Source organism: Oncorhynchus nerka, linkage group LG24, assembly GCF_034236695.1.
Source record: "Oncorhynchus nerka isolate Pitt River linkage group LG24, Oner_Uvic_2.0, whole genome shotgun sequence".
Classification (NCBI taxonomy): Eukaryota; Metazoa; Chordata; class Actinopteri; order Salmoniformes; family Salmonidae; genus Oncorhynchus; species Oncorhynchus nerka.
Window position 1 is genome coordinate 81,049,019 of NC_088419.1, and position 17,187 is coordinate 81,066,205.

The 17,187-nt window shown below is 45.4% G+C and overlaps 1 protein-coding gene across 1 annotated transcript in view; it reads right to left on the reverse strand.

The window, feature by feature from the left end:
- Positions 1 to 17,187, reverse strand: part of LOC115108771 (collagen alpha-1(XXIV) chain) — a 296,583-nt gene that overhangs the window by 75,502 nt on the left and 203,894 nt on the right. Inside the window, exons 32-44 of the mRNA XM_065009201.1 lie at positions 14,728 to 14,781; positions 9,938 to 9,991; positions 9,737 to 9,790; positions 9,222 to 9,275; positions 7,901 to 7,954; positions 7,633 to 7,740; positions 7,354 to 7,407; positions 7,146 to 7,253; positions 6,219 to 6,272; positions 5,045 to 5,098; positions 2,711 to 2,767; positions 1,948 to 2,001; positions 570 to 623 (exon numbers count right to left, since the gene is read on the reverse strand). Coding sequence (XP_064865273.1) covers positions 570 to 623; positions 1,948 to 2,001; positions 2,711 to 2,767; positions 5,045 to 5,098; positions 6,219 to 6,272; positions 7,146 to 7,253; positions 7,354 to 7,407; positions 7,633 to 7,740; positions 7,901 to 7,954; positions 9,222 to 9,275; positions 9,737 to 9,790; positions 9,938 to 9,991; positions 14,728 to 14,781 — 813 coding nt within the window. The remainder of the gene's footprint in view (positions 1 to 569; positions 624 to 1,947; positions 2,002 to 2,710; positions 2,768 to 5,044; positions 5,099 to 6,218; positions 6,273 to 7,145; positions 7,254 to 7,353; positions 7,408 to 7,632; positions 7,741 to 7,900; positions 7,955 to 9,221; positions 9,276 to 9,736; positions 9,791 to 9,937; positions 9,992 to 14,727; positions 14,782 to 17,187) is intronic.

Consider the following 17,187-nt stretch of genomic DNA (forward strand, 5'->3'; position numbering starts at 1 on the left):
TTTGACCAAAGTATGTTCATCTCTAGGAGATAGAACGAGTCTCCTTCCTGAGCGGTATGACGGCTGCATGGTCCCTTGGTGTTTATACTTGCATACTATTGTTTGTACAGATGAACGTGGTACCTTCAGGTGTTTGGAAATTGCTCCCAAGGATGATTAGCTATCAGAAGCTTCTAAAGCCATGACATCATTTCCTGGAATTTTCCAAGCGGTTTAAAGGCACAGTCAACTTAGTGTATGTAAACTTCTGACCCACTGGATTTGTGAAACAGTGAATTATAAGTGAAATAATCTGTCTGTAAACAATTGTTGGAAAAATTACTTGTGTCATGCACAAAGTAGATGTCCTAACCGACTTGCCAAAACTATATTTTATTCACAAGAAATTTGTGGAGTAGTTGAAAAACAAGTTTTAATGACTCCAACCTAAGTGTATGTAAACAAGTTTTAATGACTCCAACCTAAGTGTATGTCAACTAGTTTTAATGACTCCAACCTAAGTGTATGTAAACTTCCCACTTCAACTGTAGATGCTGATAAGGGCTACACAGAGTATTTATTGGACTTACAGGAAGGCCTGGTGCTCCAACAGCCCCGCGAAGTCCAGTGAGGCCAGTGTGGCCCTGAAAATAAGAAAGAGACAAAGACATTATACAGGTGAAACTAGAGCTGGGGCGATGAACCATCAATGATTGACACAGACCATACCGATCAATTATCGCTAAAGTTTGAAATGAAATCATTTTGCTAATATGGATGATTGTTAATGGGACAATTGATGGCTACAACCATCAAACTAGTAGTAACATTAGTAATTTAAATTATAATAAAAATAAACTGTGGTGCACATTGCTATAACCTTATCATTAGCACGTCTATTGAGGCAATCTATCATAATATGATTTTTGTCCATATCGCTCAGCTCTCGTTGAAACGCTACAGCTTCACAGTCACCTGAATTGGTGATATTGGAGGTTGAGTCATGTCATTTAGTGAGACCCAGATGTCAGGGTTCAGCTAGCTGTCTCTTGGTTCACTACAGCTACACAAGGTTAGCTGGAATAAGCCTGATCTTTAGGTCGAAATGTTGCACAATAAAACTGTGGGCACATTCAACTGTGTTCGTGTATCTAACTTTCTTTCAACAGCACTATATAGTCCCCTAAAGCTTCATACCATACGAATTGCAGAACTGCAGAGTACTGTAGTTCACAGGCCAAGCTTTCTAGGTATGTATTTTATTACATTGGGCTGCAGGTGGCTCAGACAAAATGTGCTCTATAAATTCACCACTCAGAAGGGGGGGAAGCGCCATAGGTTGACCCGCCGTGGCCAGTTAGAGTTAACACACACGCACGCGCACACACACGTGCACACACACACACACACACACACACACACACACACACACACACACACACACACACACACACACACACACTTTTGTCTAATGGGATCCTGGAAGTCTCTCAAGCCTCTCAACAACTGCCAAATCAAGATTAGCAACCGTGACTTTGAACTGATATCCAGTTCAGCAGAAGAATGCTTATAAATGCTTAAAACCATTGTACTCTCTTTCTTTCTGAGGAGGGCGGCGCTTGGGCAAAGTGTTTATAGGAGGGGAGAGCTCTAGTAACCCTGCCACAGGGGATTCTGGGATTTCCCTCTGCACAACTTTCATCTTGTACTGTTAACTTCACACCTGACCTGTGTTTGTGTGTTTCGCATGTGTGTGTGTTAGTTTTCAGTGTCTATGCCAATAACACCAGATTTCCTCCTGACTAATCCCTAGGAATTCAGTAATCCGGGATGCTCATGTCTCAGATGTGTGGTCGCAGACCTGCTTTAATACAAGCACTAAAGAAAATAATGGAAACGGAACAGAAAAAATGCCAGAAAAGTGATTTTGTGATACATTTGAAGTTGTGGTTTTTATGGTGGTTTTACCTGATATCCCTCATCTCCAGGCTCTCCGCGGTCTCCTCGCTCACCCGGGAGACCCTGCCCAAACACACACATACATTAGGGCTCTGAATCTTTTAGGAAAGGCTGTATTTCACCTTAAACTCTCTGAGCCAATAACACAATACCTTCCTTCTTATAGGTTACACTGCTTACAATCTATCTACTGTAGCGCTTTGGCACAGGTGGTTTTTAACCTTCATTTAACTAGGCAAGCCAGTTATGAACAAATTCTTATTTACAACGACGGCCTAACCCAGCCAAACCCTGTGCCAATTGTGAGCCACCATATGGGACTCCCAATCACGGCCAGTTGTGATACAGCCTGGATTTGAACCAGGGTGTCTGTTGTGATGTTTCTAGTACTGAGATGCAGTGTCTCAGACCACAGCGACACTTGGGAGGCCAACACACACTCCAGTAATGACTGGAGAGGAATCGGTGGAATGGTATCAAACACATCAAATGCATTGGTTTCCAGGTGTTTGATGCTGTTCCATTCGCTCCGTTCCAGACATTATTTTGAGCCATTCTCCCCTCAGCAGCCTCCACAAAGCGGCTTTGGACATCCACTCTCTTGGACCGCTGTCAAGCATGGTTGGACAACTACGCCTCAAGCAAGACCACTATTATAAAACGGTTAATGTAATGTTTCATAGGGTGCCATTTTGGACATCAGCTCTGACTCAGCCCTAAGTCACACACACATAGGAAGAGGACAGGTAAGTTGAAGGAAGGCGAGACCTACTGGTTCACCTAGTGGCCCGGCAGGTCCTGGGGTCTTACTGTCTTCTCCAGGGTAACCCTGGAACACCATACCAAAATACACTCAGTACACTCTGACACAACAGTAAAATGAGACAGCATGCCACAATGCGTCCATCCAACTCTGGCACAACAAACTTTATTTTTTATTTCACCTTTATTTAACCAGGTAGGCCAGTTGAGAACAAGTTCTTATTTACATCTGTGACATGGCCAAGATAAAGCCAAGCAGTGCGACAAAAAGAACAACACAGAGTCACACATGGGATAAACAAATGTACAGTCAATAACACAATTTAAAAAATCTATATACAGTGTGTGCAAATGTAGTAAGATTAGGGAGGTAAGGCAATAAATACGCCATAGTGGCAAAATAATTACAATTTAGCATTAACACTGGAGTGATAGATGTGCAGAAGATTATGTGCAAGTAGAGATACTGGGGTGCAAAATAGCAAAAATAAATAACAATATGGGGATGAGGTAGTTGTGTGGGCTATTTACAGATGAGCTATGTACAGGTGCAGCGATCAGTAAGCTGCTCTGACAGCTGATGCTTAAAGCTAGTGAGGGAGATATAAGTCTCCAGCTTCAGTGATTTTTGCAATTAGTTCCAGTCATTGGCAGCAGAGAACTAGAAGGAAAGGCGGCCAAATGAGGAGTTGGCTTTGGGGATAACCAGTGAAATATACCTGCTGGAGCACGTGCTACGGGTGGGTGTTTCTATGGTGACCAGTGAGCTGAGATAAGGCGGGGTTTTTCCGAGCAAAGACTTATAGATGACCTGGAGCCAGTGGGTTTGGCGATGAATATAAAGCGAGGGCCAGCCAACGAGAGCATACAGGTCGCAGTGGTGAGTAGTATATGGGGCTTTGGTGACAAAACGGATGGCACTGTGATAGACTGCATCCAATTTGCTGAGTAGAGTGTTAGAGGCTATTTTGTAAATGACATCGCCGAAGTCAAGGATTGGTAGGACAGTCAGTTTTATGAGGGTATGTTTGGCAGCATGAGTGAAGGAGGATTTGATGCGAAATAGGAAGCCGATTCTAGATTTAATTTTGGATTGGAGATACTTAATGTGAGTCTGGAAGGAGAGTTTACAGTCTAACCAGACACCTAGGTATTTGCAGTTGTCCACATATTCTGAGTCTGAAGCGTCCAGAGTAATGATTCTGGATGGGCAGGTGCGGGCAGCGATCGGTTGAAGAGCATGCATTTAGTTTTACTTGCATTTAAGAACAGTTGGAGGCCACGGAAGGAGAGTTGTATAGCATTGAAGCTCATCTGGAGGTTAGTTAACACAGTGTCCAAAGAAGTGCCAGAAGTATACAGAATGGTGTCGTCTGCATAGAGGTGGATCAGAGAATCATCAGCAGCAAGAGCGACATCATTGATATATACAGAGAAAAGAGTCGGCCCGAGAATTGAACCCTGTGGCACCCCCATAGAGACTGCCAGAGGTCCGGACAACAGGCCCTCCGATTTGACACACTGAACTTTATCTGAGAAGTAGTTGGTAAACCAGGCGAGGCAGTCATTTGAGAAACAGGCTGTTGAGTCTGCCGATAAGAATGCAGTGATTGACAGAGTCGAAAGCCTTGGCTAGGTCGATGAAGACGGCTGCATAGTACTGTCTTTTATCTATGGCGGTTATGATATCGTTTAGGACCTTGAGTGTGGCTGAGGTGCACCCATGACCAGCTCGGAAACCAGATTGCATAGCGGAGAAGGTACGGTTGGATTCGAAATGGTCGGTGATCTGTTTGTTAACTTTGCTTTCGAAGACTTTAGAAAGGCAGGGCATGATAGATATAGGTCTGTAACAGTTTTCATCTAGAGTGTTTCCCCCTTTTGAAGAGGGGGTGGCCGCGGCCGCTTTCCAATCTTTAGGGATCTCAGACGATACGAAAGAGAGGTTGAACAGGCTAGTAATAGAGGGTTGCAACAATTGCGGCATATCATTTTAGAAAGAGAGGGTCCAAATTGTCTAGCCCAGCTGATTTGTAGGGGTCAAGATTTTGCAGCTCTTTCAAAACATCAGCTATCTGGATTTGGGTGAAGGAGAAGTGGGGAGGGGGGCTAGGGCAAGTTGCTGTGGGGTGTGCGTGCACCTTATAACTCAGGACATTTTCTCTGAAATATGCTGAACACCGCATTCTAAGATTTATAGTGTACATTACTTTATGTAGGATATTGATACAAATGAACCAAGTCTTCGTGGAGAGCTGAAGTCCATGGCATATATCTTCAAAAGGTTGAAACCATAACACTGTGTTTAGGAGGAGGACAAAAAACATGCAAATGCATAGGGTACCTTTTCACCTTTGGGTCCAGGTGGTCCTATGGGTCCTGGTTTGCCGGCGTGGCCCTAAGAATAACCAAACCCATTATTATTCACCTATATCTATGTCATATGCTGCATAATATTCAAAGAACCCATAACTCACAGTTGACAGACAGTACAATAACACATAAGTTGACACGCCGTGGGTTGTCAACATAGTGTTAATCACGTGGCCTTATTATAAACACACTCAGGACAGCAAGGGAGAGAAATATATCCCTGGTATAATGACTTATTTGTCAGGACCACAGAAATCACTCAACAACTTGGGTGGGTGTGTGATTGAGCTAAGAGTGAGTGTACAGTACAAACAGACTAAAAAGGAACAACGTGAACTTGTAGTGCCCCTGCATCGTTACGAAACTAAAAGCCAGAATGAGATTGGCGCTGACCTGGCGTCCTCTGGAGTTGCCAGAGGTTTTGGTTTTATGGTTTGAGGTTGACCATATCCAATTACTTCTTTGTTCTTGTTTGGCTACGAGACTGGGGTGAATCTCTCTGAGGTGAAGAGACTGGGGTGAGTCTCTCTGAGGTGAAGAGACTGGGGTGAGTCTCTCTGAGGTGAAGAGACTGGGGTGAGTTTTTCTGGGGTGAAGAGACTGGAGTGAGGAGACTGGGGTGAATCTCTCTGAGGTGAAGAGACTGGGGTGAGTCTCTCTGAGGTAAAGAGACTGGAGTGAAGAGACTGGTGTGAATCGCTCTGAGGTGAAGAGACTGGGGTGAGTCTCTCTGAGGTGAAGAGACTGGGGTGAGTTTTTCTGGGGTGAAGAGACTGGAGTGAGGAGACTGGGGTGAATCTCTCTGAGGTGAAGAGACTTGAGTGAATCTCTTTTAGGGGAAGAAAGCTGATCTGATAAGGAAGTCAGGAGTCCTGACTTGGTGTGAGTGACATGAGGTCACCATAACAGAACAGGGCTTAGAATACCTTTGTTGCATACCTATGTTGTTATTAGTGATTGAAAAGACACACATACCCTTAAGAAACACTTTAAAGTTATTGTTGATCGTGTCTGTGTGTATGAGTGCGTACAAGTGAGTGAGTCAGTTAGTGAGATCGAGATTTGAGATTGCGATCGAAGGAGACAGAGAGAGAGAGAGATATAAAGAGAAGTGTGTTGTTGTAGCACAGACAGGAATAACTCACTGTGTATCCTGCAATTCCAGGCATCCCCTCAGGCCCCATAACTCCTGGACGACCCTGAAAATCATGCAGAAAACAGACACATTTGTTTTTACAACCATTTGCTATTCTATCTGCACTATGTGGTTATGCTGAATATAACCTTGGAGTTAAACATTAAGCACCTATGCAGGCTGCATCCCTGGACCTGAGGTGTCACTAAGCCATACATCTTTCCTTTCCCAGCTATCACAACAGAGGTTTCATGGCATAACACTCCTGGAAAAGGACTTTTCCTTCCTCTATGTCTTCCTGTGTGATCCCGTGCTCCAGGGGAAAAACGGTTATTTAAAGCCTCTGCTCTGTTTTTTACAACTCATAACAGAAGATCTGATAGGCCTATTGCTTGTCTTCAAACACTACCGGATTAGCAACCTGCTAATTGCTATACAAAACAGAGGGAGATTAGCTTTAGAGATTAGGAAAGATCTCAGATCACTTCTGCTTAGTCTGAGCTACTGATCCAACAGAGGCTTTGCCAGGTTTGAATAGTGTAATATGAGGTCATTCACTCAGGGTTGCTTCTCCAGAGAGAGAGGGAAACTTAGGAAGTTCATCACCATTATTTATATAATGATGATTTGGGAATTATGCAACTTGTCAATTGTGAGAGTATGTGTATGTATATCAACAAGTATTTCTACTGGGTGGTAGGATGCTGAATGTGTTACCTCATCTCAACCAACACAAGGACACAAGGAAACAGCTCCATTAATTTCAAGTGTTTCTTGTTGAGACCGAATGGAGGCTGCTGTCCTCTTGGCCACTCCATTGACCCGAACAACACAATAACCTGATAGATTCCCTTCAGTACTAATGAGGGACACTTTCCTACACATATAGGAAGTTGGGAGGGGTGAGAACTCGGAGAATAGATAACTGGGCACTGACCACAGGGCCTCTGGTTCCTCTGGCTCCTTTCAGTCCCATCCCTCCTTCTTGGCCGATGTCCCCGATGTCCCCTGTCTCACCGATAGGACCTGGTTTGCCAGCCTCACCCTGAAGACAGAACAACAGTAAAGCTGTGAGAGCACGGACACCCACGAGGAATCGGTGATGTCATTTATCAACACATGCTAATAGTAAAACAGGTGTGTACCTTCTTGCCCTGCCGTCCTCGGTTGCCGGGGGGACCCTGTTTCCCCTCTGGACCCTGGAAGAGAGGCAAACTCATCAGACACTGGGAGATCAAATGGCTGCTGACAAAATCATCTTCTTTGTTACAATTCCATTATGACAGGGACCTCACTGAACGCCATGTGCCCCAGAATACTGACCCCTACTGGGACACATTGGCATCATTACCTACTGTACGGCTTAATTGTTGTATCATTATTATTTTTTGTCGTAAGTTTAGCTAATAAACGGACACACTTACAGAGAAACCCCGTTTTCCAGCCACTCCGGTGGTTCCAGGAGGCCCAGGGTCTCCCTCTATCCCCCTGTCCCCTGCCTCGCCCATGGGCCCACAGTCACCTGGCTCTCCCTGAGAGAGAGCAAGACAGAGAGAGAGCGGGAGAAGAGAAAGATCAAGATCACAGGAAAGAAAGAGTAGGAGAGTAAAGAGACATAGGTTCTAGGAGGCTTCTGAAGTAGGAGCAAAACAGCAAAGGCCTTCTCATTTAGCTTATTGTCCAGTGTGTTACCTTTGGTCCATCTTTTCCCTGGGGCCCGTCCTCACCAGCAGGACCTGGAAGACCCTACAAACACAGCATCACATTTACTTCAACCAACCATGGTCACTGCTGTTACAATTAATACCATGCTAATATGTTCCTATGGAATGTTTAGGCTTTACTGTCCAGTATGTATAGTTGACTCATATGTATGTAGGCTTACACAGACCCACAGGGCATGAAACATGTTGTACATTGGAAAGAGCCTGACTGTGACGATTATATTTTCCTTCCGTTATATGTAAGCCATTGTGATTACAGTTTTTGCCGATTGCTTACACACTGAAAGTGAATTCTTAGAGAAAAGCATCAAACCCTTAACTTTTGTAACCATGCCTTAAACAGAGGCACCAAAAGTACAAACACATTTTCTGCTTTGCACTTCGTTTGCAATTCTGCAACACACTTGCAAAACACTACACACTGTTTCTTACATTAGACATTTTGTTCAAGAATGAAATATCTTGCAATCATTGGGAAAACACTTCTATTCAAAATGCAAAACATTCCTGAAATTGGCAACACACACACACATGAAAACATTTCTACAGTAATTGAACACCAATTAGTCTGAGCCTCTCCACTACAAATAGACCTCAGGTAAGATCATCTCTTTTGTGAGAACTTTGCAAACATGGAGGCAGTGAGAGCGAGAGGAAGAGGAAGAGAGGAGGAGGATGAGGACGAGGACAATAACAAAGAAGGGGACCAGGCAATAGACGGAGACATATTTCCGATGACATTAGGGCCACTTTGGTGGACCATGTCATAAACCATGGCCTGACGATGAGGCAGAGAGTCCAGCCCAACTTGAGTCGCTACACGGTAGCATCCATAATACAGACATTTAGACTGGAGAACAGGTATGTCTACAACTTTCTACACTCGACTGTACCTATGTAATTGTGCACATCCTTCTGCATCACAGTACAACACAATGATGTCCAACAACAGGATCTCTGAGAGTAAGCTTTGACACAAAGGACCCTCTCTCTCGCTACAGTGCTTTCCCCTGGCCCAAGAAGAGGGGAGAGAGAGGGAGGGGAGAGAGAGGGAGGGGAGAGAGAGGCTACTCCGACATCCCTAGAGGTTATTGATACAGTCCAACAGACAAAAACAAATCAGTCTCAACGCTGCCCTGGTCTTTGCCGGCCAAGAGATTACACATCTCCATCAAATGAGGGCACAGTAAATATACGGGCATATCGGATTCTCCCAAACACAAGCAGAGCAGGATTAGGAGCATAGACTGTGTTCAGAAGGTCTTGTGAAGGACTCAGTCAGGACTCACTCTCATTCCCTGCTGTCCTTGTTCCCCCTCTCCTCCAACCGGCCCCCCGTGGCCCTGCAGGGACACAACAACAGAGGTGCTCAGGAGTTTATACAAAATAAGATTATAAGACAACTCTAAGTTCTGTAAATGAGTCTTGAGGTACTGTAGCCCATGGGTATTCCAACTTCCAAATAAAATATTACTTAGATTTAAGTACTTTATTTGTGAGTGTTGACTGTGTTTTTCATAGTGCTCAGGAGGTCAAGTCCTCTCAGGGGGACGTAACCCAAAACAGGGATGAACAGATGCCATGGCCCTCCAAGAGGCTTCTGGGTACAAATAGGACCTGGTACCGCTCTCAGTTTTTACCCTCTTTTTTATATTTTTCATACCTAGGGTATGTTGAGGAACATCTTCTGTACAAGTTCAATGGGTGAGTAGGCAAGCGGTAAACTTCACTAGCATGTTGTCTGATTTGTCATTTTGTTTTGGTGGTTTTAAAATCCAAATCAGTAATTCTCTAGGACACTGACCTTTATCCCAGGTTCTCCAACTGGACCTGGCTCCCCCTCTCCGCCAGGAGCTCCCTGTGGAAAGAGAGAGAAGTAAAACAAAGCGTGTGTGTGTTTGTGTGTGCAAAAGCATGAGGGAGTGTGTGCCAGAAGTATAGTGAAAATCACTGTGAAATGACAACAAAATAATGAGATCCAATCTTGATATTAAACAACAGTTACCTCATGTCCTTGCTCTCCGTCAGGTCCTGCGTCCCCCGCGGGTCCTTTGGGCCCCTAGAGGAGAAAAACAGCCAATCAGAGGCCACAGGGGTTACTGTGATATCATGTGATGTGGCGCATCATGGTTTGATTGTGTTCAAAGTAACAACTGATCCATAACATATACCTACCCTAACCAGAAAACGTGGACGGATGGCGGCATCCGCGCAAAACTGAAAGTTTGATCCACCGCATTTAACCATGGAAAGAGGTCTGGGAGTATGTCTGAATATAAACAGCGTAGTTATTCCCTCCGCAAGGAAATTAAACATGCGAAACGCCAGTACAGCGAGAAGGTGAACTGCAACAAATTCAACGGCTCAGACACAGGACGTATGTGGCAGGGTCTACAGGAAATCACGGACTACAAAAAGAAATCCGGCCACGTCACGGACACCTACGTCACGCTTCCAGACAAACTAAACACCTTCTTTGCCCGCTTTGAGGATAATACAGTGCCACTGTCGCGGCCCCTTAACAAGGACTGTGCCCACCCATCTCCTTCTCCATGGCTGATGTGAGTAAAACATTTAAACCTATTAACCCTCGCAAGGCTGCTGGCCTAGACGGCATCCCTAGCCGCGTCCTCAAAGCATGTGAAGACCAGCTGGCTAGTGTATTTACGGACATATTCAAATGCTCCCTATCCCAGTTTGTTGTCCACACATACTTCAAGATGGCATCCATTGTTCCTGTACCCAAGAAGGCAAAGATAAGTGAACTAAATGACTACCGCCCCGTAGCACTCACTTCTGTCATCATGAAGTGCTTTGAGAGACTAGTCAAGAATCATATCACCTCCACCTTACCAGCCACCCTAGACCCACTTCAGTTTGCATACTGTCCCAACAGGTCCACAGACGATGCAATCGCCATCACACTGCACACTGCCCTATCCCATCTGGACAAAAGGAATACCTATGTAAGAATGCTGTTCATTGACTACCACTCAGCATTCAACACCATATTACCCTCCAAGCTCATCATCAAGCTGGAGGCCCTGGGTCTCAACCCCGCCCTGTGCAACTGGGTCCTGGACTTTCTGATGGGCTGCCCCCAGGTTGTGAAGGTAGGAAACAACATCTCCACTTCGCTGACCCTCAACACTCAGTCCCCTCCTGTACTCCCTGTACACCCACGACTGCGTGGCCATCCAAGCCTCCAACTCAATCATCAAGTTTGAAGACGACACAACAGTAATGGCATTGATTACCAAAAACGACGAGACAGCCAACAGGGAGGAGGTGAGGGACTCGGAGTGTGGTGACAGGAAAATAACCTCTCACTCAATGTCAACAAAACAAAGGAGATGATGGTGGACTTCAGGAAACAGCAGAGGGAGCACCCCCCTATCCACATTGAAGGGACAGCAGTTATAAGGGCACAAGGCGAGACCCAAATGCAGACAGGAAGCAGATGGTTGAGCTCCGATACTTATTATAACAAAAGGGGTAGGGAAAAGGCTGGTTGGGGACAGGCGAGAGTTCATAAACCAGGTCAGAGTCCAAACAGTACCAAGCGATAGGCAGGCTCGAGGTCAGGACAGGCAGAGAGGTCAGGCAAGTGGATTCGACGTCAGGACAGGCAAGGGTCAAAACCAGGAGGGCTAGGAAAAAACAGAGACTGGGAAAGATAGGAGCTAGGAAAAATGCTGATTGACTTGGCAAAACAAGACAAACTGGCACAGAGAGACAGGAAACACAGGGATAAATACACCAGGGACTAATGGGGAAAACAGGTGACACTTGGAGGTGGGAGACAATCACAAAGACAGGTGAAACAGATCAGGGCATGACAGCAGGGCATGACAGCAGTGGAGAAGGTGGAAAGTTTTGAGTTCCTCGGCATACACATCACAAACTGAAATGGTCCACCCACACAGACAGTGTGGTGAAGAACCTCAGGAGGCTGAAGAAATTTGTCTTGTCACCCAAAACCCTGACAAACTTTTACAGATGCACAATCGAGAGCATCTTACATTTACATTTACATTTAAGTCATTTAGCAGACGCTCTTATCCAGAGCGACTTACAAATTGGTGCATTCACCTTATGACCTCCAGTGGAACAGTAGTGCATCTAAATCTTTTCAGGGGGAGGGGGGGTGAGAGGGATTACTTTATCCTATCCTAGGTATTCCTTAAAGAGGTGGGGTTTCAGGTGTCTCCGGAAGGTGGTGATTGACTCCGCTGTCCTGGCTTCGTGAGGGAGTTTGTTCCACCATTGGGGGCCAGAGCAGCGAACAGTTTTGACTGGGCTGAGCGGGAACTGTACTTCCTCAGTGGTAGGGAGGCGAGCAGGCCAGAGGTGGATGAACGCAGTGCCCTTGTTTGGGTGTAGGGCCTGATCAGAGCCTGGAGGTACTGAGGTGCCGTTCCCCTCACAGCTCCGTAGGCAAGCACCATGGTCTTGTAGCGGATGCGAGCTTCAACTGGAAGCCAGTGGAGGGAGCGGAGGAGCGGGGTGACGTGAGAGAACTTGTTGTTGTGCTGTATCATAGAAATTTGGCTGTATCATAGAAATTTGGCATTCGCCAGCCCTGCTATCACGCCCTGATCTGTTTCATCTGTCTTTGTGATTGTCTCCCACGATACGGCAACTGCACCGCCCTCAACCACAAGGCTTTCTGCACAACGCATCACTGGGGGCAAACTACCTGCCCTCCATGACAACTACAGCACCTGATGTCACAGGAAGGCCAGAAACATAATCAAGGACATCAACCACCAGAGCCACTGCCTGATCACACCGCTACCATCCAGAAGGCGAGGTCAGTACAGGTGCATCAAACGTGGGACCGAGAGACTGAAAATCAGCTTCTATCTCAAGGCCATCAGACTGCTAAACAGCAATCACTAACTCAGAGAGGCTGCTGCTTACATTGAGACCCAATCACTGACGACTTTAATTGTCAGGTTGTGGGTAACTGGTGCATGGAATCAGGCGCAGGAGAGCAGAGATGAGTGTACAATTCCACGAACTGCACCAGTATAAAACATGAAAATACCGGTCACTGCGTGAAAATACCGGTCACTCGTAAATAACGGCCATAAAAACAAACCCGGCAAACAATACCAGTCATAAAGATACAACCTGAAAATAATAAACAAACATGCACACCAACATGGGGGAAACAGAGGGTGAAATAATGAACATGTAATTGGGGAATAGAAACCAGGTGTGTAGAAAACAAAGACAAAACAAATGGAAAATTAAAAGTGGATCGGCAATGGCTAGAAAGCCGGTGACGTCGACCGCCGAACGCGGCCCGAACAAGGAGAGGGACCGACATCAGCGGAAGCCGTGACATTAATAAATGGATCACTAGTCACTTTATACAATGCACTCTAAATAATGCCACTTTAATGGATGTTTACATATCTTGCATTACTCATATCACATGTATATACTATATTTTATACCATCTATCGCACCTTGCCTATGCCGCTCGGGCCATCGCTCATCCATATACTTACATGTACATATTCTCATTCACCCCTTTAGATTTGTGTGTATTAGGTAGTTGGTGGGGAATTGTTAGATTACTTGTTAAATATTACTGCATTGTCGGAACTAGAAGCACAGGCATTTCGCTACACTCGCATTAACATCTGCTAACTGTGTGTATGTGACAAATAAAACGTGATTTGATTTGATGACTGTGGAGCTTTTTGAAATATCTTGGGCAAATAAATTGTATTTGACTGTTTGACGTTCTTGATGTTCTGAAGGGGTCCACTGTTTTCCATGAAATATGAGAATTTGGAGACTAATGCTTGAGAGGGATAATGTGGGGGTTAATTTTGTGTGAGTGTGTGTTTGTCTGTGTGTGTCTGTGTGCCTGTGTCTGCGTGTGTGTTTGTGTGCCTGTGTGTCTATGTGTGTGTGTGTGCCTGTGTCTCTCCGTGTGTCTGTGTGTCTCTCCGTGTGTGTGTGTGTGTGCCTGTGTGTGTTTGTCTGTGTGTGTGTGTGCGCGCGTGTGTGTTTGTCTGTGTGTGTGTGTTTGTCTGTCTGTGTGTGTTTGTACGTGTGTGTGTGTTTGTATGTGTGTGTGTGTTTGTACGTGTGTGTGTGTGTTTGTGGGTGTGTGTATGTGTGTGTGTGTCTGCGTGCCTGAGTGTGTGTTTGTCAGCATCAAAGCTGGAATCATTAGTCACACTCACATCCCATCAGCCACATGAAATCACACCGCTCTTTACAGCTTGCGTTTTACAGAGCCCTGGAACATCTGATTCAGGGTGCAGGAGAAATACCAGAGCTGATTAAATTAATAGAAATAAAAACATAAAAGGATGGCTGCCTTTATACAGGCAGCCCAATTCTAATACTTTTTTCAATAATTTGTCTTTTGACCAATTAGAAGAAGAAATATCAGAATTGGGCTGCCTGTCCCCAACAAAGTCAAAATGCCTCAGGAGGAAGAGAGGCTTAATCATTTTAATGTTTAATGTTCACCTCACAGGGATAGTCTGTTTGACATTCCTATACCACAGAACAATCACAGCCACAGTGGCTGCGTTTACACAAACACAGCCAAAGTGTCATAGCTAAGACCCAGAGTGTTCCCTATCAGGTTGTGTGGTTAGGTCGGAAAACTCCTGGCCCTCATCACGCTAAGAGAGGTTATGAGATGTATTCCTTTTAGGGAGTTTTCTACTGTGTTGCTGCTTACACTTTAGGGGTCTATGCAGGGTTCCTGTAAAGAACTTTATGACAACTGTTTGATTGATTGATTGGTTGGTCGATACTCACTGGTTCACCATGGGCACCCCTCTCTCCTGTGCTGCCAGGGATCCCAGCTTTCCCCTGAGAGAGAGACAGAGGTCAAAGTTCACCAACATACTATTACAGGCTGAACTTAACCAGATACAGAGCCTACAAGAGACACTATCAATGGATATGATTGGTCTGGAGAAACAAACATAAAAAACAGTAAGTCATGCAGAAAATAAAGTGTACATCTAATATTCCAGGAACGGAAAAATCCCCTTTGAGAAGTTGGGAAGGGACAAGCCTGTCAACTTGACCCTTGAACTTGATCCATAGCATCCTGAACACAAACACTGAGGAAGCAGTTTCTGTTACAACTGGGGAAGGAAGCTATTGAATGTGGCGTAACAAGCATATCAAATGTGCATCAAAGGTATCACATCTGATCTGAAATACTTGGTTGCTTTATAAATCTAGGATCAGTGTGATATTCTATGCACATCCGTTCTAATCAGAATGTTTGGCATTGGTGGAGTTCAGCCTGCCTGTTGACATCACCAGGCATCAATTAAGTTAATAGACTGATAACAAAGTGAGTTCCAAACCTCTCTTCCAATAACAGCAACTTTTAAGGTGCCCTCCCCCTCCCTACTCAGACGACTCCCAGACAGTCCTAGCAAAAGGATTGGTTGAGAAATGGAAAACTATTACAGTAAGGTACTTAATTGTTACCCAGAAATGATTTGATGTTTATATAAATTACGGCTGGATTGGGCCTTTAATCATCTCTGTGGTAAATCTTTCACAGGCTTAAAGGTCCCCTCATAGATTCAGATTCAGAGTTTTTAATAGTCAGAGTTGCAGGTGTGATTGCAGGGTACAGTTAAAAGCTTAGGCTTCGAGCTCCAACATGCAGGACTAAGTGAAATAAAATAATGAAAATGGTGATAAAAAAACAACAATAGAAATAGAAGTATACACATCATAACTGTATCAGTGATGAATAAATAAATACATGTCCATTGGAATGGAGGCAGAGTAAAGGCTGTTTAGGGGGTGGGGGAATGACCACTGTGGCCCTATCCAATCTCAGCCTCCAGTATTTATGCTGCAGTAGTTTATGTGTTGGGGGGCTAGGGTCAGTCTGTTATATCTAGAGTATTTCTCCTGTCTTATCCGGTGTCCTGTGTGAATTTAAGTATGCTCTCTCTGATTTTCTCTTTCTCTCTTTCTTTCTTTCTCTCCCTCGGAGGACCTGAGCCCTAGGACCATGCCTCAGGACTACCTGGCATGATGACTCCTTGCTGTCCCCAGTCCACCTGGCCGTGCTGCTGCTCCAGTTTCAGCTGTTTTGCCTGCGGCTATGGAACCCTGACCTGTTCACCGGACGTGCTACCTGTCCCAGACCTGCTGACCTATCACACCCTCGACAACTACTGTGATTATTATTATTTGACCATGCTGGTCATTTATGAACATTTGAACATCTTGGCCATGTTCTGTTATAATCTCCACCTGGCACAGCCAGAAGAGGACTGGCTACCCCTCATAGCCTGGTTCCTCTCTAGGTTTCTTCCTAGGTTTTGGCCTTTCTAGGGAGTTTTTCCTAGCCACCGTGCTTCTACACCTGCATTGCTTGCTGTTTGGGGTTTTAGGCTGGGTTTCTGTACAGTACTTTGAGATATCAGCAGATCTAAGAAGGGCTGTCCATAGGGGGAGTAGCAGGGGGGAGTAGCAGGGGGGGAAGGAGGTAGCTGACTAGTGGTGGCTTTTCAGCAGCCTGATGGTCTGAGCATAGAAACTATTGGCCAGTCTACCAGTTTGCCATGATACTCCTGTACTTGTACTGTAAGGGACCTTTAAGTGGTCTACTATTTACAACCCCCGTTGTAATAGTAAGTATACAGCAGGTCTCTCTAGCAGGGCTCTCCATCCTTGTTCCTGGAGAGCTACCCTCCTGTAGGTTCTCTCTCCAACCCTGTTCCTGGAGAGCTACCCTCCTGTAGGTTCTCTCTCCAACCCTGTTCCTGGAGAGCTACCCTCCTGTAGGTTCTCTCCAACCCTGTTGCTGGACAGCTACCCTCCTGTAGGTTCTCTCCAACCCTGTTCCTGGAGAGCTACCCTCCTGTAGGTTCTCTCCAACCCTGTTCCTGGAGAGCTACCCTCCTATAGGTTCTCTCCAACCCTGTTCCTGGAGAGCTACCCTCCTGTAGGTTCTCTCTCCAACCATGTTCCTGGAGAGCTACCCTCCTGTAGGTTCTCTCCAACCCTGTTCCTGGAGAGCTACCCTCCTATAGGTTCTCTTCAAATATGTTCCTGGAGAGCTACCCTCCTGTAGGTTTTCTCTTCAACCCTGTTCCTGGAGAGCTACCCTCCTGTAGGTTCTCTCTCCAACCCTGTTCCTGGAGAGCTACCCTCCTATAGGTTCTCTTCAAACCTGTTCCTGGAGAGCTACCCTCCTGTAGGTTTTCTCTTCAACCCTGTTCCTGGAGAGCTACCCTC